General features: G+C 37.0%; 6 protein-coding genes and 2 long non-coding RNA genes across 11 annotated transcripts in view; 4 read left to right on the top strand and 4 right to left on the bottom strand.

Annotated features, from left to right (window-relative positions):
- The window catches only part of LOC114517006, a 46,602-nt gene extending 45,233 nt beyond the window's left edge, over positions 1 to 1,369 (bottom strand). For both annotated transcript variants that reach the window (XR_003686346.1, XR_003686345.1), the window contains exon 1: positions 1,236 to 1,369. This is a non-coding gene — a long non-coding RNA (uncharacterized LOC114517006). The remainder of the gene's footprint in view (positions 1 to 1,235) is intronic.
- Positions 1,370 to 2,656: 1,287 nt separating this feature from the next.
- On the bottom strand, positions 2,657 to 5,943 carry LOC114517292 (collagen alpha-1(XXIII) chain-like). Its single transcript, XM_028536969.1, has 7 exons — positions 5,768 to 5,943; positions 5,320 to 5,544; positions 5,061 to 5,105; positions 4,518 to 4,610; positions 3,796 to 3,952; positions 3,290 to 3,468; positions 2,657 to 2,963 (listed from the first exon to the last, which is right to left on the bottom strand). Exons 1-7 carry the CDS (start codon positions 5,870 to 5,872, stop codon positions 2,748 to 2,750), a joined length of 1,020 nt encoding a protein of 339 aa, XP_028392770.1. The 5' UTR covers positions 5,873 to 5,943; the 3' UTR covers positions 2,657 to 2,747.
- Positions 5,944 to 7,038: 1,095 nt separating this feature from the next.
- Positions 7,039 to 9,643, top strand: LOC114517076 (prosaposin-like). Its single transcript, XM_028536720.1, has 4 exons — positions 7,039 to 7,387; positions 7,812 to 8,072; positions 8,179 to 8,475; positions 9,516 to 9,643. Exons 1-4 carry the CDS (start codon positions 7,154 to 7,156, stop codon positions 9,627 to 9,629), a joined length of 906 nt encoding a protein of 301 aa, XP_028392521.1. The 5' UTR covers positions 7,039 to 7,153; the 3' UTR covers positions 9,630 to 9,643.
- Positions 9,644 to 10,068: 425 nt separating this feature from the next.
- On the bottom strand, positions 10,069 to 11,462 carry LOC114517077 (p53 and DNA damage-regulated protein 1-like). The gene is made up of 5 exons (XM_028536721.1): positions 11,280 to 11,462; positions 11,104 to 11,170; positions 10,804 to 10,893; positions 10,599 to 10,679; positions 10,069 to 10,169 (listed from the first exon to the last, which is right to left on the bottom strand). Exons 1-5 carry the CDS (start codon positions 11,376 to 11,378, stop codon positions 10,090 to 10,092), a joined length of 417 nt encoding a protein of 138 aa, XP_028392522.1. The 5' UTR covers positions 11,379 to 11,462; the 3' UTR covers positions 10,069 to 10,089.
- Positions 11,463 to 11,944: 482 nt separating this feature from the next.
- Positions 11,945 to 12,475, top strand: LOC114517347. The gene is made up of 3 exons (XR_003686374.1): positions 11,945 to 12,002; positions 12,109 to 12,230; positions 12,334 to 12,475. It is a non-coding gene; the product is annotated as an uncharacterized LOC114517347 (long non-coding RNA).
- Positions 12,476 to 14,491: 2,016 nt separating this feature from the next.
- On the bottom strand, positions 14,492 to 16,645 carry LOC114517346 (protein FAM133B-like). The gene is made up of 6 exons (XM_028537040.1): positions 16,538 to 16,645; positions 16,354 to 16,424; positions 15,923 to 16,172; positions 15,587 to 15,828; positions 14,969 to 15,117; positions 14,492 to 14,779 (listed from the first exon to the last, which is right to left on the bottom strand). The coding sequence occupies exons 1-6, from the start codon at positions 16,643 to 16,645 to the stop codon at positions 14,688 to 14,690; spliced, it is 912 nt and encodes a 303-aa protein (XP_028392841.1). The 3' UTR covers positions 14,492 to 14,687.
- A 53-nt stretch (positions 16,646 to 16,698) lies between these two features.
- Positions 16,699 to 21,078, top strand: LOC114517228 (Sjoegren syndrome nuclear autoantigen 1 homolog). Of its 3 annotated transcripts, XR_003686362.1 has the most exons (5): positions 16,699 to 16,819; positions 16,928 to 17,054; positions 17,375 to 17,541; positions 17,662 to 18,921; positions 20,197 to 20,285. XR_003686362.1 is itself a non-coding variant. In XM_028536883.1 (3 exons), the coding sequence occupies exons 1-3, from the start codon at positions 18,777 to 18,779 to the stop codon at positions 20,748 to 20,750; spliced, it is 453 nt and encodes a 150-aa protein (XP_028392684.1). In that variant the 5' UTR covers positions 17,854 to 18,776; the 3' UTR covers positions 20,751 to 21,078. The 3 variants fall into 3 exon arrangements, 2 of the variants coding, with proteins under 2 accessions (XP_028392684.1, XP_028392685.1); XM_028536883.1 differs by lacking the exons at positions 16,699 to 16,819; positions 16,928 to 17,054; positions 17,375 to 17,541 and adding an exon at positions 20,643 to 21,078 and having other exon boundaries at positions 17,854 to 18,921; positions 20,197 to 20,396; XM_028536884.1 differs by lacking the exons at positions 16,699 to 16,819; positions 16,928 to 17,054; positions 17,375 to 17,541; positions 17,662 to 18,921 and adding exons at positions 19,362 to 19,861; positions 20,643 to 21,064 and having other exon boundaries at positions 20,197 to 20,396.
- A 70-nt stretch (positions 21,079 to 21,148) lies between these two features.
- LOC114517226 (PQ-loop repeat-containing protein 1-like) lies at positions 21,149 to 24,332 on the top strand. Its single transcript, XM_028536882.1, has 5 exons — positions 21,149 to 21,689; positions 21,728 to 22,066; positions 22,319 to 22,452; positions 22,841 to 23,057; positions 23,798 to 24,332. Exons 2-5 carry the CDS (start codon positions 21,795 to 21,797, stop codon positions 23,970 to 23,972), a joined length of 798 nt encoding a protein of 265 aa, XP_028392683.1. The 5' UTR covers positions 21,149 to 21,689; positions 21,728 to 21,794; the 3' UTR covers positions 23,973 to 24,332.
- Positions 24,333 to 24,449: the final 117 nt, after the last annotated feature.

Raw genomic sequence — 24,449 nt, 5'->3', positions numbered from 1 at the left:
AGAAAACATATATCTCATGACCAAGGCGCCCTTCGGCCTTTGCTTATAAATGTCAAAACAAACGAAATATACCGTTTAATGTTTTCCTAGAAACCTAGACTGATTAGACTATAGACGGCCGCACGCACGAACTATTTCACTTCTAAGAACTTGCAAATCATAGGACCAGCTTTCATCAAGATTCCTTTTCAATGAAAACGTACTGACTTTTCGCGTAGACACGGCAATCAAAGAGTATATTGTTATATATACTTTACGGGAATCTTGTTCCATCTGCACAAAAGGCAGAGATATATGTCTATGACTTTCGATCGTAAAACTGAACTTAACCATACCTGAGCACTACAGGCTAAGGCGAACTAATAGGAGAGGCAAAATACAGTATGTTTTGAAGTTCAAGTCGTTGATTAAATTTGAATATCTCTTCATATTGATATATTGAGCTTAAGTTTGGGTTTTTTACAGAACCTAATTGTACTAGTTGTAATTGCAATTGTAATTGTATTGTCTAGGGCTTTAGGTATATGCTTTTGATTATAAGCCCGCGCGCGTTTGTGGCAGTCATTAAGGCATTTGAGATACCAAAAGCGGCTTCACTCCAAAGAGCTAGTCTTTTTGGGACATTTAGTATACTTTTGAGATTCCGGAACAATCGTAGTTTATATAATATACACAGTAGTTGTTTACATCGCCGTTCGCTATAGACTTTTACACCGGATCTAATTTGCCACTTACGTAGCATACCCTAGAATTTACACAAGTCAATCAGGACTTGTACAATTCAATCTTACGAAGTATAAAATTGTAGTTGTTTTATATTCGTCTTGCGTGAGCCATGCATGATTCATGTTTAGCGCACGTGAAATAATCGTGCATCATGAGATAGGTTAAAGTCCACGGGCCGATGTGAATCATAGTTAGGCAACCGTTGGCATAACGCTACCGGCTTACTTCAAATTTCTGTCCATTGCTTTGGGCGCTCCCCCGCATTTTCAAAGCGCAAAATTACACCAGTAACGGAGCTTATGTTAATTATACTGCCATCGCGCGCCAAGAAAATTCAGCTGCATTCTTTTGGTCTAAATAGTCTAACCTTAACCACAGCAAGAGCAACATGAAAATAGTTACTGAAAGACAGTTTCACACTGTAGGATACATTGCTTCATGTATTTGAATTTGACATGCAAGATTCACGCGGTGTCGTATTTTGAATACAAATAAAAATACTGGCTCACCTTTTACAAGCAGATCGGCCGATTTGCGTATATCTTTGCAGTAGTTCAAGCGAGATATCTTCCTTCCAGGATGCGAGTTACCTTATGGGATTTCAGACGAAATGTCTGATTCTGTCAATTGCCAGGTCATATATAGCTGAGGAATGCCGGCGCGTCCGTTAGATTGGCTTCTGGCTCCCGCTGAGTGGCCGGAAGACGGGGGCGTCACGTGCCCCTTAAAAAATACGGATCTTCAGGAAAAGACTGACGCTAATTATATTGCGCGCAGCTTTTAATCTTCATCATAGCATATTTTGGTATGTTTTCTCCCCAAAACAATCTTTCAGACGGCGTGGGATGAACTCGTGGAGAAATTCGAAGTGTTCCGTATTGTGGAAAAACATTGCAATGAAGTGAAAAGAGACTTTCTGTCTGCAAACGTTTCGGTCGAGTAAATCGATGGGAGAAGATGGCCCGCGCAAATTAGACCTATTCTAGAATATGGCTGTGAGGTATGGCATTTTAACATACCAGACTTTTCTGTGCGTGGACATTGAGAAAATACAAAAACGAGCATTCATTATCTCACCCTCCTAAGCTATTGAGACGCACTATAAATAGCATAGAAATAATTACATTAAAAGATCGAGGGGAAAGTTTATGTAATTTCTTTTTTTAAAAAAATAAGCAGAAAGATAACTTAGTAGAACTGTTTCCCGACTGTCGTCTTCCGTTGGGCAAGATTTACGATCAACACGCACATATAAAGATTATTTGTGCAAAACAGATCGTTATAAAAACTTTTTTTATCTCAAGTTACCTCAAAAAAGACTGGTAGGTTTGTCTAATTTAATATATCTACTATTTTAGTGTCTTCGATTTTATTGAAAATTAAAAAAAAAAGTACAGCTGATATGATATATAGTGTCTTTAGTGATGTACTAGTATTTTTATTAGAGTATGTAAATTAATTAACATAGACTTAAACCTTGTTTAGTGTAAAAACTTTGTAATTTAGCCTTCGGGCTACAAATTGGTTGCAATCTTGATTAATAATACTAAGCAAGATCCAGCATTGAAGACTGAGATCAAGCGAAAATCCCGACAAACGTCGGATATTGCATAACAGTTGCATAAGGTGAAGTCACGATTGACCACCAGGGGTGTTATAGGTAAACAGTTTACGACAAATAGCTCCCCAGGGCAAAATATGAAAATTATTTAGAGTTATGGGCTTGGCCAAAACAAATAAAATACCTAAATACCATTAAACATAAAGACATAGCCATAAGTTAAATTCGAAAAAATTCTGGAAAAAATCAACCTCAAATTTCGATCATCGGCCAGGGAACTAATTCCGTCCGGAATTTAATGCCCGTGTGTTTCGATAATACGGTGCAAATCCTGAAGCAGTGGAAGAAGCACAGTCGGCTATTCGAGGTCAAAGACTTTAATCTCCTTAATGTACCAATGAACACAATTTTCAATTAAGTTTATTTTTATGTATCCTTCCTGTTACATGAAGTATGTTTCTTAAACAATCGGGCACTCCCAATAATTGATTATGCAATCATAGCGATCCTTATCGTCATCATCCCGACGAACTATACGACGCGAATCCAGTTGCCAGGAATACTTTCCTTTGGTTTTCCCGGTACATGCGCACATGTATTGGCCATTTTCTAACTTATACAAGCTTCCTTCGGCACTTTTCCTTGTTGAGCAAGACGCTCCGATGATCTTGTAGTTCTGCGGACGAGAATGGAAGAGTTTTCGGTCTGTTTGCTTGTTTCTTCATCTGCCGCCTGTCTGCCAACCTGCTTCTCTGTCTTGCCTGCCTGCCTGCCTACCTGTCTGCCTGCCTGTATGCCCTTTCAAAATGGCTGCCAAACAAACTGATAGACAATGTATATGTCGTGTTGAAAATGCGTTACCTTCAAAAGCCTTTCAAAGTGGGTTAATATATAGGTTACCGCTCATGATCTCAGAGCTGACTACATTTGGCTTAGCCTCTATCCGTGTATGACGTCATTTTGAATCAAAACTACAGCATCAGCATATTTCTCGGCTCTTACCATAGAAGCTTTGGCTTCGACGAACACATAGTTGCTATATTTCTGCTTTGCTTCGTTACTACTTTTCCCAAACCGACACTGCCGTAACGCATTCGCGCCATTTTCACCAGGTGGACCCCTGGGACCTTGTTCTCCGCGTGGGCCCTCGGAGCCAGCCATTCCCGGCGAACCTTGGGGTCCTAAAAGGAGAACACACTACTCTAGAAACGAAGTAGCCCGCCATCTTGACAGAAGCAGTTTTTGCTTCAACCAATTGCTACAAGGTGTGTAATCTTTACGAGACTCCAAAGATCAGAAACTATAATGTAGGGCGCACAGTTACAAGCTCAGGCAGCATTTCATGTTTGTTTCCTTTGAAGAAATTGTGTTATAATTTAATTATAACTTATTCGGCACTTAAAAACCAAGGCTTCACATACATGTCGTCACTTCCAATAGCACGCCAGTGACCAATGCAAACGACAAACCTATTTTGATTAATGCATTTTAACACGAGCTATATATACCTCGTTCACCCTTGGGACCTCGTGCCCCCTGAGCACCAGTCTTGCCAGGGGATCCGTCTTTTCCCTTCAACCCTGGCGCTCCTCGTATCCCCTGTGGTCCCTCAGGGCCAACTGGTCCGCGTGGTCCTGGTGTCCTTGACCTGGTCGCATTGACTTTCTTAAAGTAAAATAGTTGATTAGTGTTTTATTCCTGTCATAGTTCACCAAGGGGGACATGTCGCAGTGCTCGGAAGCTTTCGTCCAATTGGATATGCTTTTCTATGCTGTCTAAAGAACGAAGCTATACTATTGGTTGAAACAAAAATGTATTGTAAAGTTCAGCCAATGAAAATCATTCTTGCGAGGAGCTGCGACCCTACCCGAGCAAGGCCTGAGTGACACAATCAAAGCTCTACAACCATCCCAGCTTCGCTGCCAGCGTACGGGGTGAGATGGCAAAGGGGTGGCAGGTGACCCTTACCCACAGAAACATTTGAATGAAGAAAAATTAGGCAAATTGTTATCGAATCCTACCAAAATTCGGCAGTTTTTGATGAAATGAGTAGTAAGTAGGTCGGGCAATTGGTGCTGAACTCATACACCTGACCCATCGTTTCAGTTTGTAGTTTGTACTTTGTACTTTGCCGTTGAATCACGTGTTGGGTAACCGAAACGTACGAAATCTTTGGAAAGAATTTAAGTAACGAGTAGATATTTTCACTAATGAGAGTATCTCACATTACCTTTATAAGCTGTTCAAGATGCTTGACCCGCAGCTCAAAAGCACCTCTTACATCTTCAATCTCATCCATTGCTTTCTTCTCGACTGCTGTGATCTAGTAAATTAATTCACGCTACTTCACGTTGTTTTAATAGTTAACCTAAATCTTGAGGTAGCCTTAGCATTGTTTTACTGCCTTAAATTAATGCCTTTCTCCATGAATCGCCATGCATAATATAGTATAGAGTTTGCGACAAACTTGTCATAAGCTTAATATCGGTTATCGCTTATCAAAGCACTACATGTTGGACAACAAAACACTCCTGCAGTCTGTCAACAACTTGGGTTGGGAAGAACAGGTTACAGACATGTCAGTGACAATTTATTAGTCCCGTTGAGACAAATGCCATTCGAATTTCTCAATTGCTTTATCAAAGCTGGGAGAATAAACCAATGCCAATTGCCAACGTGTCTTAGTAAATCGTTCAATGTCATGTAAACTTGTCCACTTGCTTATTCTTACATGACGTGGTTAACTTTACAAGCGAAAAGATTACAATCTTACCGTTGCCTCTAATATATTCACTCGAGCTTTTAAAGCTTCCAGTTCCTATTCATATAACATAAAGAATATAGAATGGATATGTTTGCAATTCAATAAAAACTTTTCCCGCAGTTATCAGATATGATAAACACAAGACACCACAACAATGTTGACAAATACAACGAAAGCTGCGACAACAACAGCAAGAATGTCAAAAACATTTAAAACAATAAAAACAGGGAAAAAATGCATAACACCTAAAGTTACAGCTCAGGTGTACCTTAGGATCAACTTTCCCTGGTGGTCCAGGATCCCCTTTCTCTCCCTTTGATCCATCCCTTCCGTTCTTGCCATCCCTACCATTCACGCCATTTACCCCGTCTTTTCCTGCAGGCCCAACAATGGTTTGTCCATCCTTGCCATCCCGACCCGGGCGTCCTGGTTGACCATCACGACAACCGCAGCCATTGAACACAGAAGGTTCAGGTTCGTAGAAAATATGCACCTATAATATATACAAAGATATAAAACATGCATTTCAAGTTTCAAACTACGACGCGCTATAATGTAAAATTTATCTTCACTATAAGTGTTCGGTCTACTCTTAGGACTTAGCTCTTAGCTTTTTGCGCATTCTTAAAACATCTCAATTCAAGAGTGTCGTTTTTCGTCGTTATCAGATCTTCACCACAGATTTTAGCCCCGTAGCTTTATGCTGGATAACCTACATCTGAATTTTCTTTATCAGTGAATTCTTTCCATTGCGATGCCGAGTTTAACGACAGCATACAAAGAAACCCAAAGATACAGATCAATTTAGGTATGACTATCATTCTTTCACCCGTGTTCCTTAGAGTTAACTTTATACCGATGTACACTGTTAGTATTCGGTCCGTTTTCTTTGCCGACTGAAATGAATGGTTTGACTCTCCACAAGTAAAGTTAATTATATAACACAAATCATGAGAGTGATTCGAAAAACAACGAGTGTTTTCGCAGCTGAGTAATCAGATTTTCCAAGAGAAATGACAGTTTAATGAAAACGGAATAAATAATTATTAAAGGAATGACATCCATATAACAATCATCTAATTGCGATACTTGTTTGACTTTCTATGCAACTAAATATGCAAATAAACTTACTAACTTTGCTCAAGTATCACAGTCGTTATAATGGCCGTTGAAAACGGTTAGATTAGATAGAATATATGATTAAAAAGAAAGTGTGAATATTTGCATTTAAATTCAAGGTCACCGAAGCTCATTTTATACTTATGTTGTATAAAAAGGCTGCTATGTTTGTTTAGAGATGAATTGTAAGTATTTGTTGGGATAAATAAACTTCAGCCAGTCAGCCACAATCTTCAAGAATTGAGCAGCATCAAGATTTTTCACGGATATCAGTGATAGGAGACCACGATGTGGTGTTTCCATGCGGAATAATATGGTTTTTCATCCCTCTTATCAATATCTCTGATTGAAATATTACAGTGTTTAAATTTCGCTTCGCGTGGGAATGTTTCAACTGTTCAATAATAACTTTATGTATTCAGACGTCCTGTTTAATTAAATTCCCCAAATTTAGATGGAAATGCACCAGGACTGTTATATACGTTTATGAATTGGAAGCAAACTATTGCAATAGGGCGCGTTACACGAGAAATTTCAGAGGCGTATAGCAGAAGTTTTAGGGAGGTGGGGGGAGAGGGTGAGGTGGGGAGGGGGGGTGAGGTGGGGGGAGGGGGGGAGGGGGGGATAGCAAGCCGCCAGTGTGACTTAAGACAAGGTTCGTGCTAAACATTCTGTGCAGGATTTTGTGGCATCAATGATGGACAATTTCGATGGGCAAGATCACATACAGGTTTTTTGCATTACAGACAATGACTCACTTCATTTTCTCCGAGGAGGCCCAAAATTTCACCTGGGGGAGAGACCTTTGGCTCTAATTCAATTTGCAAAGGACCTCAAAGTCATGTTCTGACGCCATCAGAATCTTTACGAAATATCAGATTACAAGATAAAAGCATCATACAGACTTTAGGGCTTGGCATTTATCCAAGAAGGTATTCGAAAGAAATCAAGCATCTCTAAACCGCAGCGAAATTTTATCCAACATGAAGGCGGGATTGTTTTGTTCGGTTTTCTTAGCAGTTTTACTTCAGATGACACAGTCTGCTAGCGTCGCCACATCGGCAGATCGCACAGAAGTGAATTCCATCTCGGATTGTCAGTCTTGTGAGTACATCATGAGATTCATTCGTTTTCAAACTCTAAATCAAGCGCAAACTGTGGACGCAATAACAGAGAAACTAAGAGGCCTTTTCAAGATCATCCCATCTTTTCTACAGGTATTAAACATAACTTGTGTAATGTGTTTAGGCATATTCACGACAGGTAATCAATATAAGCGCAGATATATAATCTACTTCCGAGAGCATTTTCTCGTATATTTTCACTTGTTAATCTTGGGGGTTGGTTACATCAAGTATGCGTGGTGCATGACATCTACACTTGACAATTTTTTATTAAATTGAATTTCTTGCTGAAAGAAAGAAAATTAGCGCGAAAACTGCTGTTTTTTTACACCGGCGCGGAAAATTTCGAAGTTGATATCTTCAAAAACACACGCTAAACTATTGGGCTGTTCGAACCAGTACAAACCATTCAATGTGGCTATATGTTTTATAGTTTGTAGTCAACGTTTCTTATAAATTGTGCGTGAAATTTCATCGCCACTATTATTCTATACAAAAGTAATTCATATTTATCTAGAATGACGAATACTTAACAAATCTTGAGACGTATGTGAAGATGATTAAGAACGGAGATGATCCGAAGAATATTTGCAAATCTTTGTTAAAGTGTTCAATCGAGAATCTTAACCTCCCTCGTATCACCGAATGTGAGGTGTGCACGGCAGTAGTAGATCTTATCAAGTTTGAGTTAACAGTCAGTAATGCTACACTTCAACTGATTATCATAGCTGTTGAAGACCTGTGTGCCATACTGGGTGATGTTCCTGTTTACCAAGAGGTATTTGAGATTTGTCAGGGCTCTCTACTTTCAAAAGCACTACAAAGCAGTGTTATCGTTCATCATATACAATAATACATAATTTTTTTACAACTTGACTTTTTAGTGTAAATTGATTTTGAAGGAAATCAAGCAGATCATTGAATGGATCGAACAGAAACTCACGCCAGAAGATATTTGCGAGCGGCTTGGATTTTGTAACAAGACGATAACCAGCCACGTTGAAACCCTCACCGAAAGCTATGGAGTTAGCTCGAGGTCATCCACCCTCGGGCTCTGCGATATGTGCATGATGGTAATGAATACTGTGGATAAGTTCTTGGGAAATTTCATCAACACACTGGATGAAATTGAAGATGAATTGAATGCATATTGTAGCGTCTTTGGAGTACTCGCTGATCAGGTGAATATAATTTTGTGTGTATAAATTATTAGCCAGCGGTTGATGCTCCGTCATTGTTTAGTTTCGTATGTTTTTTCGTTGTAAACCCGTTTCAATTCAAGTCGTCATACACTTGCTACGTCATATATAGGATTCGGGGCTTTTAAGCCGCTTTGGCTTTGATTTCACTGATTTTAAAAAACGTATCATTGATATTAAACCAGGAAAACACGAACTAGGTTCATTGTAGTGAAGCCAACCGGGGGCAAAGCGAAATATAAACAAAATTGAATGCATATAAAAATTGAAAATTTGGCTCTGGGCTTCAGGTATATATTAATAAACCTGGATAAATAATGGATCCTCTTTGTTTTTTGCTAAAATAAGCTCTTAGTCTTTAAACTAGAACAATAACTTAAATCAGCAAAGATTCTAAAATCCAAGCAAACGCCAATATGACTAGACGATATGGCGCCAACTCAAGTAATGGCTTCCATAAAATGTATCAATATGAAATCCCTAATAATTGTAGTTCAGTCTGTTTCTGTAATTTGTTTTGTTTTATTTTGTTTTTAACGGTCCATTCAGTATCCATCAGCATTTACAGCGAATCTTTTATACAGTGAATCTAAGGAAAAATAAGCAAAATATCGAATAGATGACGACCAAATCAAACGTAAACGAAGTCTTTGTTTCATTTCATTATTTTGGTTTTTGGACTTTTTCATTCGTCTTTTGAAACAAACCGAGGTTACAGAACATATCAAAGATCTGTTAATTTGGTTTGCTTTTAAAAATCTTTAATGCAATCAAATAAAAACCTCGTTTACTTTGATTTTTTCGCTGTATATTCCATATTCCGATTATTTTTAATCTTCTTTTAATTAAAAACGAAGCCGTCGAAGGCGAACCTTAGTCCTGAGACTCCTGACGACCTGAGATGTTTTAAGAACTGCATCTTCGACTAGTCAAATTTAACCAAGTAACACTCATTTTAGAGTCATCACGTACCTCCCCTGCCTTTGTGGGTGGTTCTGAAATTAACATTGCATTTTGTGTAGTGCAAATCTGCGGTTGACATGGTCATTGACAAATTGAAAAGAAATGTAGAACACATTGAAGGAAAGCTGGATCCTTCCGCGACGTGCAAGAAATTACATCTCTGCCCCTCTTGATGACTGATGAGTTAACGCCTCAGTAATTCGGCTTCGTACTCGTAATGGCATGCGAAATTCATTTTAATTTGGTTTGCTGATTCATGACAGTTAATTTAGAGCGGACGTAGAATTGAATCAGGGTGTTGGGATATGAAAACAAATTTAATTCATAATGGTATTTAGACTTTCAAAGTTCAAACTACGAATGAAATAGTGACATGGCTTAATTTATTAATACGTAGCTTGCAAAGCAATTCACTCCTATTATAATGAAATTTTTATTATGATCTAACTTTGCATATAAAAATATGTTGATCATTTCATAATAACTGTCCTATTCTAGTATAGGTCAGTGACTTGGACCCGGTACTAGAAGTACTGGCTCGGTAAGTATCATGCTATAATTTTCTAGACTGGGAGAACTGTGACAACTTTTGTGAGGGGTAACAATATTTCAACTGCATCAATGTTTTGCTTGTCACTGTTGAAATGCAGTGAATTTGGATAGTTCTTCTTTATCCAGTGCTGTGAGATCAAAACCTTTTGGCAGTTGGTTACCTGAAGGGAATAAGGAAAAGCAACTTTCAATAACAACGTAACAACATCCACCAGAGGGCGAGAGGTGTATGGGGTATTACATAGGCTTTTAGTCAAAACACCTACATTTCTGAAGAGGTTCATGAGAATGTAATTTAGAAGAGAATGGAAAGTAGGTTGAAACATATTAGATAAGTTCCAATATAATCAGGGAGCAGCGTGGCAGCGTCTGCAAACAACTTAGCATCAAATGTTGTATAACAACTGCCTAAAATAGACAAAACACTTCTTGACGTTTCGACCTGAGGGCCTTTGTCAGGAGAGTTAGTCCCTCCCTCAGGTCGAAACGTCGAGAAGTGTTTTGTCTATTTTAGGCGGTTGTTATACCACATTTGATGCTAAGTTGAAAAATATTAGTTTCAAATTTACAATTCATTAGTGAACTTCAACCTTCAAGTTGATGCAACTTTGAGACCTTGGCCTTCAGATCATCTCTAACATTTTTTATTTCTGTCTCTAATTCTTTTTGATCTACATAATACAATCAATAAATGCTATTAACTCAAAATCTGCCCATAGCTGTCCAGCTAGAGAAGAACAGCAGTACTATTGTCACATTCATGGCTATTATTAGTCTACCCATATGAATGCTCACCTTTTAACAGCATATCTGAGATACTATCAGTTGGGTATTTGATAAACATGCCTCCTAAGCACATCCAGGACTTTTTGGAACTGGGTTCATCTAATATTGATTAATAAATTATTCTTATTTTATAAACCAGTTTACAGATACTATGTTTTTGGGTTAAAGTCAGGGTTTGGGTCAACTGGGTAAAGACATATACTTTAATACTTTATATCATAACTTTTCAATTTACGGAAATTAATGTCAGATGTACTAATATTGCGAATACTGAATAAGATTTCTCATTGTGAAAGTTAAGTAAAACACCTTTGCATTTCCTTAAGGCAGTCAAAGCTTCCCTATTGGTATTTCGCCTCTGATCAAGGTTTTTAATCTACAAATATTAAATTCAAAATGAAATGTTACCAAAAATTTTATTACAAAATACAAAGTGTAATATGGAAACACAAGGATTAATATTATTACGATGAGTGCTGTTATACTTGTTCCTTGTCAGCCAATATTTCTTCGGCTATTTCCTCGATTTCCGAAAGGTTTTTTAGCAAAACAGTCTCAGAAAATGTACTGTGTTTTGGATCCATTTCATACGCATACTGTATTCACAAAAATAATAAACAAGGCATTACAATAGAAAATAAAATTGTTATATAAAAAATAAATAATAAAAAAATGCCTTATTTGCGCTTGACGGTAACATGCTATCCACTATATTCCCAAAGAGTTTCCTTGGAAAGATGGAAGATTTTTGACTGCTTTTTTATTATGAGAAATTTATACTACAGTTTGTTATCAAACAGATATTCATCTTAGTTGGTTTAAATTATAACACCGATGAATGGTTGAGAAATGATGGCCTACTATCTTAATAGAGGAGAAATTAAAAGTGATATAAAATCACAAATAATTTTCATTTTTGGTGGCTTGGAGTTTCTTTGGACTCGGACGGCGTTTGATTTCAGCTGTGGCATTTGTAGCAACAACTGTTCGACTATAAAATCTGTTTATAATCAGTTTATATATGTTCGTTAAAGTTTTAATAGTGACATATAACATATAAGTCACCGTATAGTCAAAATTTGCTAAAAAGAATTGCCAGAATTGTTAGAATTGCTTTAAAGTGGAAGCTTTGTATGAATACCGCGTACCAGAAATACAACGGGCTACAAAACAAAAAACATGGACGAATTTTCTCCTGGTATAAATTTGTAAGTAAATTTATCGTATATACGGCCATACTTTGTCAATATTTTTGCAAAATATCTGTTTATCCGGAAACTGGAAAGGCTATTGATTTTGTTTTGTATGTTTAAGACTTTTGGAAAAGGGTGGACCAAAAGAACCGCGCAAAAAAGAGCAACTTAGAGCTGACGTGAAGCGAAAAATCCGACAGCGATTTCGTCGGAGGAGAAAGAATCAGGCAGAAAACAATACAGGTATGATACAGTGATGAAAAATACAGCTCATTTTTGGTTATCAAACTGGCAAGGTAGTTTAATCTTCATACTCATAGTTCAACCTTCTAACTATCTGTTACAGTTGCTCCAATATTTTCTCCTGTCAACTATGACGAACAAAACTTATTCACACCAAATAGTAATGAAAAAGTAAAAAATGAGTCATACTTAGCCCTCGTTGTTGACAAGCTATGGGACATTCAAAGAAACCCACATTTATACATCAAGAAGTATCCTTTAAATAAAAATGAATTCACTTTGTTTCTAAATAGCTTACATAGCTTAGTAATTCAGGTATATTAACAAAACCTCATATTGCAAATAGATTATATCTTCATCACTTTCATTGCTTTTATTGATTTCCAATATGCAATATTTTTTTTTCTTTACTGTTTTCCATATTTGTGTATTCTGGTCGGGTTCCTTGTTTTCTTCCACGAAACAGAAACAGGGCTTTTCATAAGAGTCAGAGGCCACAGAACAAGAGGAAACGTGGTAAAAAGTTGGCTGAAACGTATGGTTCATGGCTAAACAAAAAGCCAAAAAAACAAAAGGCAACAAAAGAATTTTATTATAGAAACAACAACTCAAATACGAAGCGCCCATTACAGAGAAGGGCTGGTGAGTCCGATACGAGAGTTCAGGAGACCTCTGGAAATAAATCGTGTTTGAGGACATTGAATGGCAAGCACTCAGCCAGCAGGGAAATCGATCAACACCAGGCTAAACGGATGCGTTTTGAGAGAAACGTTCAACGAAATGTTGAGAACGTCTCCACTGGTACTGACCAAACGTTTATGGATATATTAAATGATCAAAACAAAGATTATCAAAGAACCTCCGAGAAATTTCAGGATAGGACCAAAAAAGATTTACAATCGCATTTTAGCGATAGCTCAAACATTTGCAAGCCCTTCAGCGGCGCGAGACCTGAAAAGATGAAGTCGCTGAGAGTATATTTGGAGGATTGTTTCGCACAAGGGTTGCACGATGAGCGAAAATTAGGTTTGAACGGTTTTCAAACTACAAGCACTCCAAAGGCAATTAAAATCAACCTCTCACCGTCATCGCACGTGGCGTCAAGCGTACACGCTTCCCCCCCACCTATATCAAGGGTGGTAACATCGGATACAACACCGAGGGTACCAACATCTAATATACCATCATTCCATACAACCCAAGGAAAGGTAACATCGAAATCGATACCTAGGGTGGTATCATCGGATGCAACACCGAGGGTACCAACATATAATATACCATCATTCCATACAACCCAAGGAAAGGAAACATCGAAATCGATACCAAGGGTGGTATCATCGGATGCAACACCGAGGATACCAACATTTAATATACATTCATTCCATACAACCCAAGGAAAGGTGACATCGAAATCGATACCAAAGGTGGTAACATCGGATGCAACACCGAGGGTACTAACACCTGGTATACACTCATTCCATACAACCCAAGGAAAGGTGGCATCGAAATCGGTACCGAGGGTACCATCATCGTGTATTACCCCTCCAGTGTATTACTTCAGCGGCACAGAAACCGAAAGCTTTTTTTTCACCAAGAGAAAGAAAGTCGTTTCGGAAAAGCGTGTCGTAGAAAAAGCTGCTGGGAACAAAATGTACAAGCCTTTGTTTTCAAATAGACCACGTTTATGGAAGTCAGTTGTGGTAGAAAATGACGATTGAATCGTTGATCAGTCTATAAGAACATGGAGTAATTGACTGTGATAGGCCGAAATCGGTTGGGAACAGAGATCCAGCTAGGGGCAAATTTTTCCCTAGAGACGTGCTATTGTTATGAAGGTTTACGCGCATCGAAAATAGTCCGAATTCGCTGGGCAAAATCATTGCTTTTGCTTACATTTCTGTTGTCCTCTGGTCTCATATAACAAGAAATTTTACAAATTCTGTGAATTTTTTTTAAATAGTATTCACATCTGTTAAACGCAGGATATTGTTTTACAAATGTTGTTGAACAAATTACGCGCGGCAAAACCTGCCCGGTTCTAAGGCGACGTTTCCTCCAGTTAAACATCTAGAGATCAGCGAGTTTAATAATCTCTTGATCAAGAGGCAATACAATGTACATAATACTCAATTGATATATCGAGTTCCCTTAGTTTAGTTAGTTAAGCCCGTTTCATACGTCAAATATTTGTAAATAACCTTACGGCATGTGAAGTACGGATGAAACGGGCCTTGAATTTCAAATATATCGACGCTATGTGGTACGGAGTATATCGTTGCGTTGAATTTAGTTTGTACAAGTTCAAGTATTGTCATTCGTTATTTTATGGTCATTTTATAAACTCGTGATTGTTGAGTTTCTTGTTGGCACACATCAAAAGCCAGAACTGAGGACGTGCTTGCGAAATTCGTTCACGAAAGTCGTCGATTTCTGCCAAATGAGAGCAATCTGAATATGCTACGAAATTCCAGCCTTTTTTCTGTATTCTTCGTCTTGTCTCCGCCTCAACTCTTGTTGCATTTCTAGAAGCTGTTGTCGACTTGGTCCAGCTAAATAAGGTAAATTATTTATCAGAGTAATATTCTGTTCGGGAACTGTGGGTTTTATGCTTTATATGTCACCATTTCAGACTAGCCTCCAGTCGTCTTTGCGTACTTGCAAGTTGCAAAGAAATGCATCGATAAGGATGGTAAAAAAATATTAGACCCAGCTGTAAGGCTAACCGGGCTTAACAATACCGTATTTATTTGTGTCCACTCTACGATGCAGCAGTTCGTGTCGTTTTTCGTCATCAACAATCGAGAATGATGTTTCTCTTGCTTTTTTCAGGGCTTTTAATTCACTCTTTTTTTGCCGTTTTGCCTCCCATTTTTCAAGATCATAGTACCTGAAGAGGACGAACATGCAGTTGGGAAAATTGAATTATTTGAATGAAAGATAAACACCAGGCAAGTTTCCAAAAGGGTGATACATCTGGTGATGTGTTTTATTCCGCGTCTTTGTGGTCTACCTGGCAGTACTAATAATTCCATATCCAGAATCCACGAATTTAATCCTCTTAATCTAATCCTTTAGGGTTAGTAGTTAGGTTAGGATTAAAGTTAGGATTCATTCGGTTGGTCCTGGAACATGGAATTACCACCGACTTGGCTGAAATGTGCTCGGTGAAAGTGACGTAATTTCGTGACATCGTCATTTTCGCTAACTTTATCGGTCGCGCTATAATGTTAATCAGCCTCGTTCCCAGGCTCTTTAAAGTACTTCACGGAGAAAGTGCTAAGCGCGCGGGGGTGCTTGGGAATGTTAATGGTCACATAAGACGACATATTACGCTTGTTTTTCAAATTTGAACGCACTTTTTATGTGGTAAAGTTGCTGTATTATAATCTTCCATGTAATCCTCGAACAATTTTCGGGCTTCGAATTTTGGCAACGTTTCTGAATTGACGTTTTTGACCTCTTGAAGCCAACAATAAAACTCCTGTTGTTTGACGAACAAGTCACTTTCCCGCAGGATTCCGTACGCGCCATACTTGTTCTGATCAACTGCGCCTTGGTGTTTCCGCTTTTTCAATTTCTTCTTTGACTTGTTTTTCTTCTATAAGTGGAAAGATACAATGAAAACATATAAAGATGTATTATAAACATCGAGCTTTTCACAATTTCATATCATTATTTTCATATGTAGCTACTTCTTTCTTAAGCTTTTTCTTGCTTTTCTTATGTCTGGATTTTGAATGTTTTTCATCGCTATCTGATGAGGATGAGCAACTGTCAGAACTACTCGATCTTTTCTTGTGTTTCTTCTTCCTTTTCATTCGTTTTTTATTGTTTTCAGGTGATGAGCTACTGCTACATGAACTGCTTGAACTTCTTTTATGTGCCCTCTTATTTCTCTTGGCCTTTTTTTGTTCTGAATTGCTTGATGAAGTTGATGATGAACTATAACAAAACATGCATAATGACAGAAAAATACATTGTCAAGTGACTCAAGTCATCATAAGTGTTTAAGTTTTAACTGCTTTGGCGAGGTCATAGTTCATACATGATATAGAACCAATAGAATGTGTCGTGTAACAAAGGTTATATAAAGCTAATAGGAGAATGAACTTATGAATTATACCTATAATCTGTTTCAGATTCACTGTGTGATCTCTTTCGTGATTTTCTTTTTTCTATTTTTCCCTTCGTCTTCTGTGTAAGGCAACAATTGTTTACAAATAAATGATATAACATCTTTTATCGCATTTTAACAAAGCAATACATTAAAGTAAGTGCATATATTGTGCCTAATACAAGCTCGGTACCTTTACATGTCCATCTTTCGATCTATTTCTCGATCGGCGACGTTCCCTTTCCAAGCCTTCGTCTTTTCTCACTTTTTCTCTTCTTTTCTCGTTATTTTCGTCCGCCATATTGGATTTCGTGGCTGAGTGGCCTGGGAACCATAAACAAAAACGGCCAGCTTTATTACTGTGAAGAAAAGTTAACAGTAATTTTATTATTGTGAAATATTTCATGGCAACAAATCCAAAGACGACTTCTGAAAAGAAATTATGGATTGGCAACTTAGATAAAAGGCTCACAGAGTGCGTGATGTATAGCTTTTTTAAAGAAATGTGAATAATTATAAATAGTATGTCATAAACAGGAGTACATGACCTTTGCAAGATCCTGAACACGAGTGTTTTTTGTAGGTATAACTTACTAAAGATTATTCAGTGTTACGGGGAAGTTGAAAATTTTGAATATTTATTTCATACTGTGGGTCCTCACAAGGGAGAGCCGAGGACATATTGTTTTGTTGAGTACAAAAATAAAGAGGTTAGTTATAAACTATCATTATTACTCATCCAGGCTTATATAATATCAGTGGGCAGACCTAATGCATATCACATATTTGCCCTGTGCCCAACTGATTTCTTTTGTACGCTATTGTTCCTACGGTATATAAACATGAATGTACAACCCCCCCCCCCCAATTAAGTGGTCCTGCTACGGCCTTGCATGTAGCTTTCAAAATACATTCTCTATGCCCTTTACAAGAAGCAAATAGTATTTAGTCAATGATGTAGTCTTTGTGCAGTTTTTCTGTATCTTCCTTTATTGAAATGAAATCTTTAGAAAACATTTCCCTTACACAGAATGCAGAGCTTGCTTTGAAAAAACTAAATGGAAAAATCATCCTGTCTCAAGCTCTGCAAGTACGTTGGGCAGAGGAGACTGTGAAATGTGGCAAGGGAGTGGATCATCCTACGAAAAATGATAATAGTGGCCATAGTGCACAAAAAAGACCTGGCAATGCCTTGAGGTATGTTTGAATTTAAAAAAAACTCTTTTCTGGACATTGCCTGAAATTCACCTGGACAGAGGCCTGATTGATTAAACTGTCATGATTTCTACTAAAACTTTAAACTTTTACTTCATGCAGTCACAATGATAAAATCAAAGCAATTGAAGCAAAATTAAAACTGATGGACGACAGTGCAAGTGAAAACAAGACAAGACCTGTCGTGTTCCATGGCAAACATCCACTTTTGGCGCAGAGTAAACAACAGAAACAAAAAACACGGAAAACAAGACAGAAACTAAGGCGTCCTTACCCTAATTCGAAGAATGCCAGCTGATCATGCAGTAGCTAACTAAGTGAAACTACTCGTGAAACTACTCAAACTAGCTCGTATTTTTACTGTTGATGCAAAGCCATTCATGGCTCTTTTCTACGTCACAACTCAGCTTGCCCCAAGTAAAAAAAAGTGCAACTGATTTTTTCTCCGGTGTGCGTTCGGTTATAGTTACGTCAATTCAAAATCAAGAAGTTATAACATAGGTAGCCCAGAAACCTGTTTGTACTCAGTCTTCGATTACATTGTTTACGCGCGCGGTCAGCTTCTACTGTCTGTACTAATTACTCTATTATATTTTGATACATAGTAATTACTACAGTAATTAGTAGAGTAATTAGTACAGAGAGTAGAAGCTGACCGCGCGCGTAAACAATGTAATCGAAGGCTGAGTACAAACAGATTTCTGGGCTACGTATTGTTATAATTGTGTGGAACTGTAGCGGCATGTCTGCAATCTCATTGGTTAAGTGCTGAGCAATTTTGGACACTGTCAACAGAACTATTAAAACAGCAATAAAGTGCTGATACGTATTTCAAACACCACTAGGAAAATGCTACTGTGAAAACCATAATTGACCGATTATATTACACTGTAGTTTAAGATTCCTTTGCAACGAAGAAAATCAAGCAATTGTGAATTGGGTTAGTTTGTAAACCCATAAAAAGTGTCAACATTATTACTAGTGGCTGTCATAAAGCTAAGTACCCGTAGTGCCTTGTGGCTTACGAGATCTGTTTTGATCTTTTTGGGGATTAGTTTATTTGTTTTTTAATCAATGATTTTATGTAAATTGCGCGGACAGTGAAATAGCATTTGAACAGGAACTGAAAAACAGTTGAAAACGCAGTTGGATTTACAAGTCAAAGTCTCACAGTTTTTTTGGAATAGGCAACTCGATTTTGGGCAGATTTTCGGTGAATGGATTTGAAGCAGACCAAGAGAAAAGGAATGCGAGACTCAGGCAGTGTTTATAGCGAAACATCTGCCGGTGATTCAGAAGAGAAGTCTTTTCAACCCGGTGCGGCAGGCGTTTGGGGAAAATACAACGGCCAGTTGTTAGAGTGTAAGTTAGCGTTGTCCGGCAATAAATATATAAAAAGAAAGGTTATGAACGCCGCTTAGGCGATGGTGTTTGGGTGGCAAAGACAAGGAAATTAGGGAAAATATAGCTTTGTGTTGTCACTTGTCTTTGACTTTGTTCTACAATAAGACATCACCGACAAGCAACGTATTTTCAGCCGGCCTGTCTGCTTATGACATATTTCAGTAATTTATATCCCAACATATACGATAAATTATAGAGAGGTTCCATTGTTCTATATTTATATTGAAAAGTTTTAATTAATAAGGGGGTTATTTCAGGACCATTTATATTCATTTGTGTTTCGTATAGAATTCAAAATTACACATCTGTGTTTACATAAGAGGAACTAGTTTTTAATCCAGTTAATATTGTTGTTTCTCTCCAATGATTTGCAATGCAAGAAAATTGTTGGGGAGCATACCAGTCACCATGGTTGACAAAATAGTTTCCTGAAGGCAAAATTACAAATTGCTTGGTTTGGGATATGATAAAGTTCAACCTAGAAGAGTTGACTCATCTTTTATGGCGATCATACATGAAATCAAATATCAATTTGTAAAACAAACTATCCAAGGGCAAGGAGAGCATGCCCTAAATTTGCTTGGTAGGGCGCAAAAAGTACCTAAAAGTATCTAATGTACATTTCATTTATTGCCACAACGTTATTCCGATTGGCTGAATTTCACGATCCCTGATTGGCCCAGGAAATTGGCGGGAGATGTCGGGGTAGCCACCTTAACTGACGTCACCTAACAACGCATCCGAAAATCAATCGAGTAGGAAACATCAATTGTTCAATATATTCTCAGTTTTAAAAATTTATTTCAAATGTTATTGTAAGTTGTCAAAAGTTGGCAACCAAAAGGAATGTCTCAGCAAGGTGCAGCCCTACAAAGCTACAACAACGAATTAGTCAAATGTGAGTTGATGGCTTGATATTTGGATTTCAAGTTTACCGAATTGGGTGAATTTCAGCCTTTTGATGTCAAAAATTTTTGTCTACTTTATAAAGGATGTTTCTAGGAGCCTTTTGCTAAGTATTGTAAATAGTTAGAGACTGAAAAGTACGACAGAATGAATGCAGGAAATAAACAGTCTACTTCCGTTGTTTGTATATTTTCGTTTATGTTGTGGTCAAATTATATTGACCGTTATTACATAGTTTTCTCAATTTTGTTTTCTTTCAAGACAAATTCATCGTTAAACCTATCCAATATGATTTCAATAAAAGCATAATTCCCTTGTTATTTGCAGGCATCGAAGATCTTTGTAACAAACGTGATGAACTACAGAAACAAATTCTAGTTGAAGAGGAAGAGAAAGGGAAGATTCAAAATGATTTAAGAATTTTAACAGAAAGACTTGCTAGAATCAATGAAAGTCTTGCAAAAAAGATTGCTTCTAGAAATGAATATGATAAAACTATTGCAGAAACTGAGTCTGCTTATATGAAGGTAATAGATTAATTTACTGCCTAAATATTTATATACAATATCTAATATTTGACATCAATTCTTCCAGCAATAACTTGCAATTCTGTTTTAGCCAAATTGTTCGCTTGTCCTGACCGTAACACTTACCCTCATTAAAGGCCTGTGATTGCAAATACACACAACTTTTGTACTTATGAATACAAATCCTACAAGAACCCTGAATTTCAGAATATCCCGAAGTGTTCAAAATTATTTTGCCTTTTTTAGATCTTAGAGAGCTCTCAAACACTTCTTCATGTTTTGAAGAAAGAAGTCGGCAAGGACAAAGGTCCACCTGTTTCGTCAAGCTTCAAACGAGAAGCAGAGTTGCAGTAGATAGCATGCAAATGTATAATAAAGATGTATTTAGTTTAGATATGGCAATAACTGTAATTTATTTTGTATGATACAACTAAATAAATTGTACAGTACTGTAGCATAGAGATATTGTACAAGAAAATTGATATTTTTGAAAAAAAAATTTTTCTAGGATTTTATGGAACCAACTAACCACAGTTTGCAGTGCCCTGGACTCATTCATCTGTCATCTATAGCCGGATAAACTACCTGGCTTGATATAGAAAATGAAATGGCTTGTTTATATAATGTTCTAAAGGCTCTTAGTTACATCATAGTGAATAGAAAAATAGACATTTTATGTTTACTTTCTATAAATTGATCCTCATTGAGAGGTTTCCACTTTGGTCAGCGTTCCCGTTTGCGGGCTCGTGTTTGTTTTGTACAATTTAAAATATTTTTCACAATTCAAATTTATAAAGTTGAAGAACCAAAAGAGAAAAACGTCAAAAATGTCTGGTAAATCTAGAACAATATATGGCTAGAATGTTGCTAGACAATCTAGTGGAAGTGGTGAAGCCCTGTCTTAATACATGCTGGGAAAGGGTCTAATTGTTTTTGATGGTTCAATGCCGTTGTTTTGCATAAAAGACCAACAATACTGACGTGGCAACTGGCAAGTTATTGAGGTTTTTGAAGGAACAACGTTGAAATAACTTATAAGCAATGGCGGTATATTAAATCTGTCGCAGTATTTGAAATCATGGTGCTTTAACTGTGGATTAGAAATAAATTTAAGCTTATCTTAGTGAAATTTTATCTGACTGGCTTTTGCCAGTTTAATAAATGAAGATGTCTTTTTGATACTGGTAGATTGAACAAATTCATCAGATATCGAGCGAGAATATATATTTAACCAAACAAACGGATTTGTCCTTTGGTATTTGAAGATTCAAGAGTGTCACTCTTGACAGTCCAACTGATCTATAAGAGTATAGCACTATTTGCTGAAGATATTCCCTTTTGGCAGAAGATAAGAGTCCAAAAACGTATAAATAATATATTAAATACAAAGCTGAAACGATGAACACCATGGAGCTATTTCCGAAGACAACCATGTCAACTACTTCAACGCAAGGTCTCAGGGAACATTTTTTTCACCATCCTGAGGATTTTATGGGAGTAAACTTATTAACATTATTTACAATGCTGTCATCTGGGGCAATGATATTTGGTGGTGTTGTACCATACATCCCACAGTACTATGAAATATTCCAGACACGAAATGCATCTGGCTTCTCTCTGAATGTTTGTTTGGCCTTGTTAATGGCAAATATATTAAGGATATTTTTCTGGTAATAATTTGAGTTAAATACTTAAAATTTATTCTGCAATAGGTACATATTACCTTTGTTTTCCACTTCATAGCGTATTCCTTTGTTTCAAAGTCATTAAATCATTCCGAGTGCCCAGGAAAAATGATTTCCAAAACTAGAATATCTATGCATTCTGATTGGGTTACTGAAAATGTAAACAAATTTGCTGATTGGTCTGAAACAAAATTCCTAAAAGTATGAATGTAGTATAAAGTGTGATTTTATTTAAAGGTTTGGCAGAAGATTTGAACTCCCCCTGCTTGCTCAGAGTTTCATTATGATCTTCGCCATGTTGATGCTGTTGCACCTTTGTACAAAAGTGCTCAGAGAATCCAATTTGTCTGGAAAAAGAAGACGATTTGCAGGTGTGCAGAAATATCCATATATTTTGACTCTTAAAAATGTTTTTCTCACCGAGGCTGGTATTAAAATATGTTGCCTATCACCTTGACGTTATTTAAAATATATGAAAACACATCAACAAATGCCATTTAACTTCTTGCAAAACCCGGTTGCCGGTTGACAATGTTCATATGTGTGAACACACTGTTATTTCCTAACCTTTTTTAATTGAAGTTTGCCCAAGATATTACATTTGTGATACATATTTATATTACCGACTTTATTGAAAGACAAAAGTTTGACTTTGAAAGACATGTTGAAAGACAAAAAATGTTCCTAGAAAGCTAGAATTTTTTTACTGTAAAAAATATACTATACATATATGTATATAATTTGTGTATTTCTCTTTAGATTTTCAAATTAAATATTTTTGGAAGTGGTCATTTTTCCTGGATTATTTCTATGCTGTAATTGTCTTCATTTGCATCGGTAGCTACGTAACGTTCTTGTTTCTTGAATATACCGTGTACACAGAGGTCATTGGATTTCTTGCGGTGTTTACCGAAGCAATGCTTGGTGTGCCACAGTTCTACAAAAACTATCAGAATTACTCCACATCTGGAATGAGGTTAGTTTTCACACATTGTCATATTTTTTTAAATTAAAATTCGGCATCTTTCGATTCGCAGCGAAGTCACATAGTTGATGTACATTCGCTTCGTTATTTTTAATATTCTGTCCAAATGGTGACAGTTTTAACTCCCCAGGGAGGAAAATGTTCAGTAACTAATCTGTCTATTCAATATGCATTACATTTGACCTTAGAACCTCATGACAAATCATTTTTATTGCTCTCTCAACAAAACATATTGAGTTTTTTTGCACTAAAGAGTTCTGAAATTTCAAAATTCGCAGCAAATTTGCGAACTTCGAAATTCTAATTTCTAACACTCCAGACAAGTCAGTCAATTCTCGTTGGTGATTGGTTAAAACAAACAACCAATCCGTCGACCGAACTCTTTGTTCGACCTTGGAGAGAACCAATCATAGAGATTTTGAATTATAATCTCCATGACCAAGGCCATACGTCACGTGCGGTAAAGCGCGGTCGGCGGCTGAGAATTCCCGCCAAACTATATAAATGTAAACAAAATGGCGACCAGCTTGTTTTTAAAAGAATTATTTTATTATTATTTGTCTTTAACTGTTTTTATTCCACTGATGTTGGTGTTTTGCCTTAAGTTTTTAAATGTAACATACAAATATAACATAAAACAATTATTAATTTCGGTTTTTTTTATATTGAAAATTGTTTAAATAATAACTTTAATGTTGATTGTCGTTCAAATATTAACTTAACCCTTATAGTGTAACAATGGTAGTAATGTGGCTGTCGGGCGACACATTCAAGACTTGTTACTTCATTGTGAGAGAGGCTCCGTTGCAATTTTCAATCTGTGGTTTGCTGCAGATTTGTGTGGATATCGCCATATTACTGCAAGTCTACTTGTACAGGCGTAGCGGCAGGACGTCAAGGGATTGAGCAATGTGATACTAATCATAAAATTCATACTTCGTCGTCGGTGGTAAAAACGTCGAACTGAGGGAGTTAACCCAGGCTGGGTTTCAATCCTGGGCTTAAATGTTCAATTTTACATGACGCAACTGCTATTCTCTTTACGTGAAATGGAACATACGCATTAGGGAACATACGAAGGAAATATTGAACATACGTATTACATGTATTGCATATTCTTACCATTTTTAATATTTATGACAGTATACTGCAGCGTACAGGCTTTAAAATTCTGAAATTCTGTGTAATGAGCGTTGTTTATATTTAGAATATACTCACATTCGCGATTGATCACGATAGCAAAATTTAATATCCACCTGACAGATTGTGTGCGTCTAAACGTACGTGCCGGCCTTGAAACAAGCAAGGGTAGGACTCCTTAAACTTTATTACAACTACTATTACCTTGAAATCCGAATATAGAGACCCCTGCAATAATACCTG

The sequence above is a fragment of the Dendronephthya gigantea genome, unplaced genomic scaffold (assembly GCF_004324835.1).
Source record: "Dendronephthya gigantea isolate DGI-Jeju-01 unplaced genomic scaffold, DenGig_1.0 000007F, whole genome shotgun sequence".
NCBI classification, from domain to species: Eukaryota; Metazoa; Cnidaria; class Anthozoa; order Malacalcyonacea; family Nephtheidae; genus Dendronephthya; species Dendronephthya gigantea.
The sequence above is the reverse complement of the archived record's forward strand: the minus strand, read 5'-3'. Positions and strand labels throughout refer to the sequence as shown.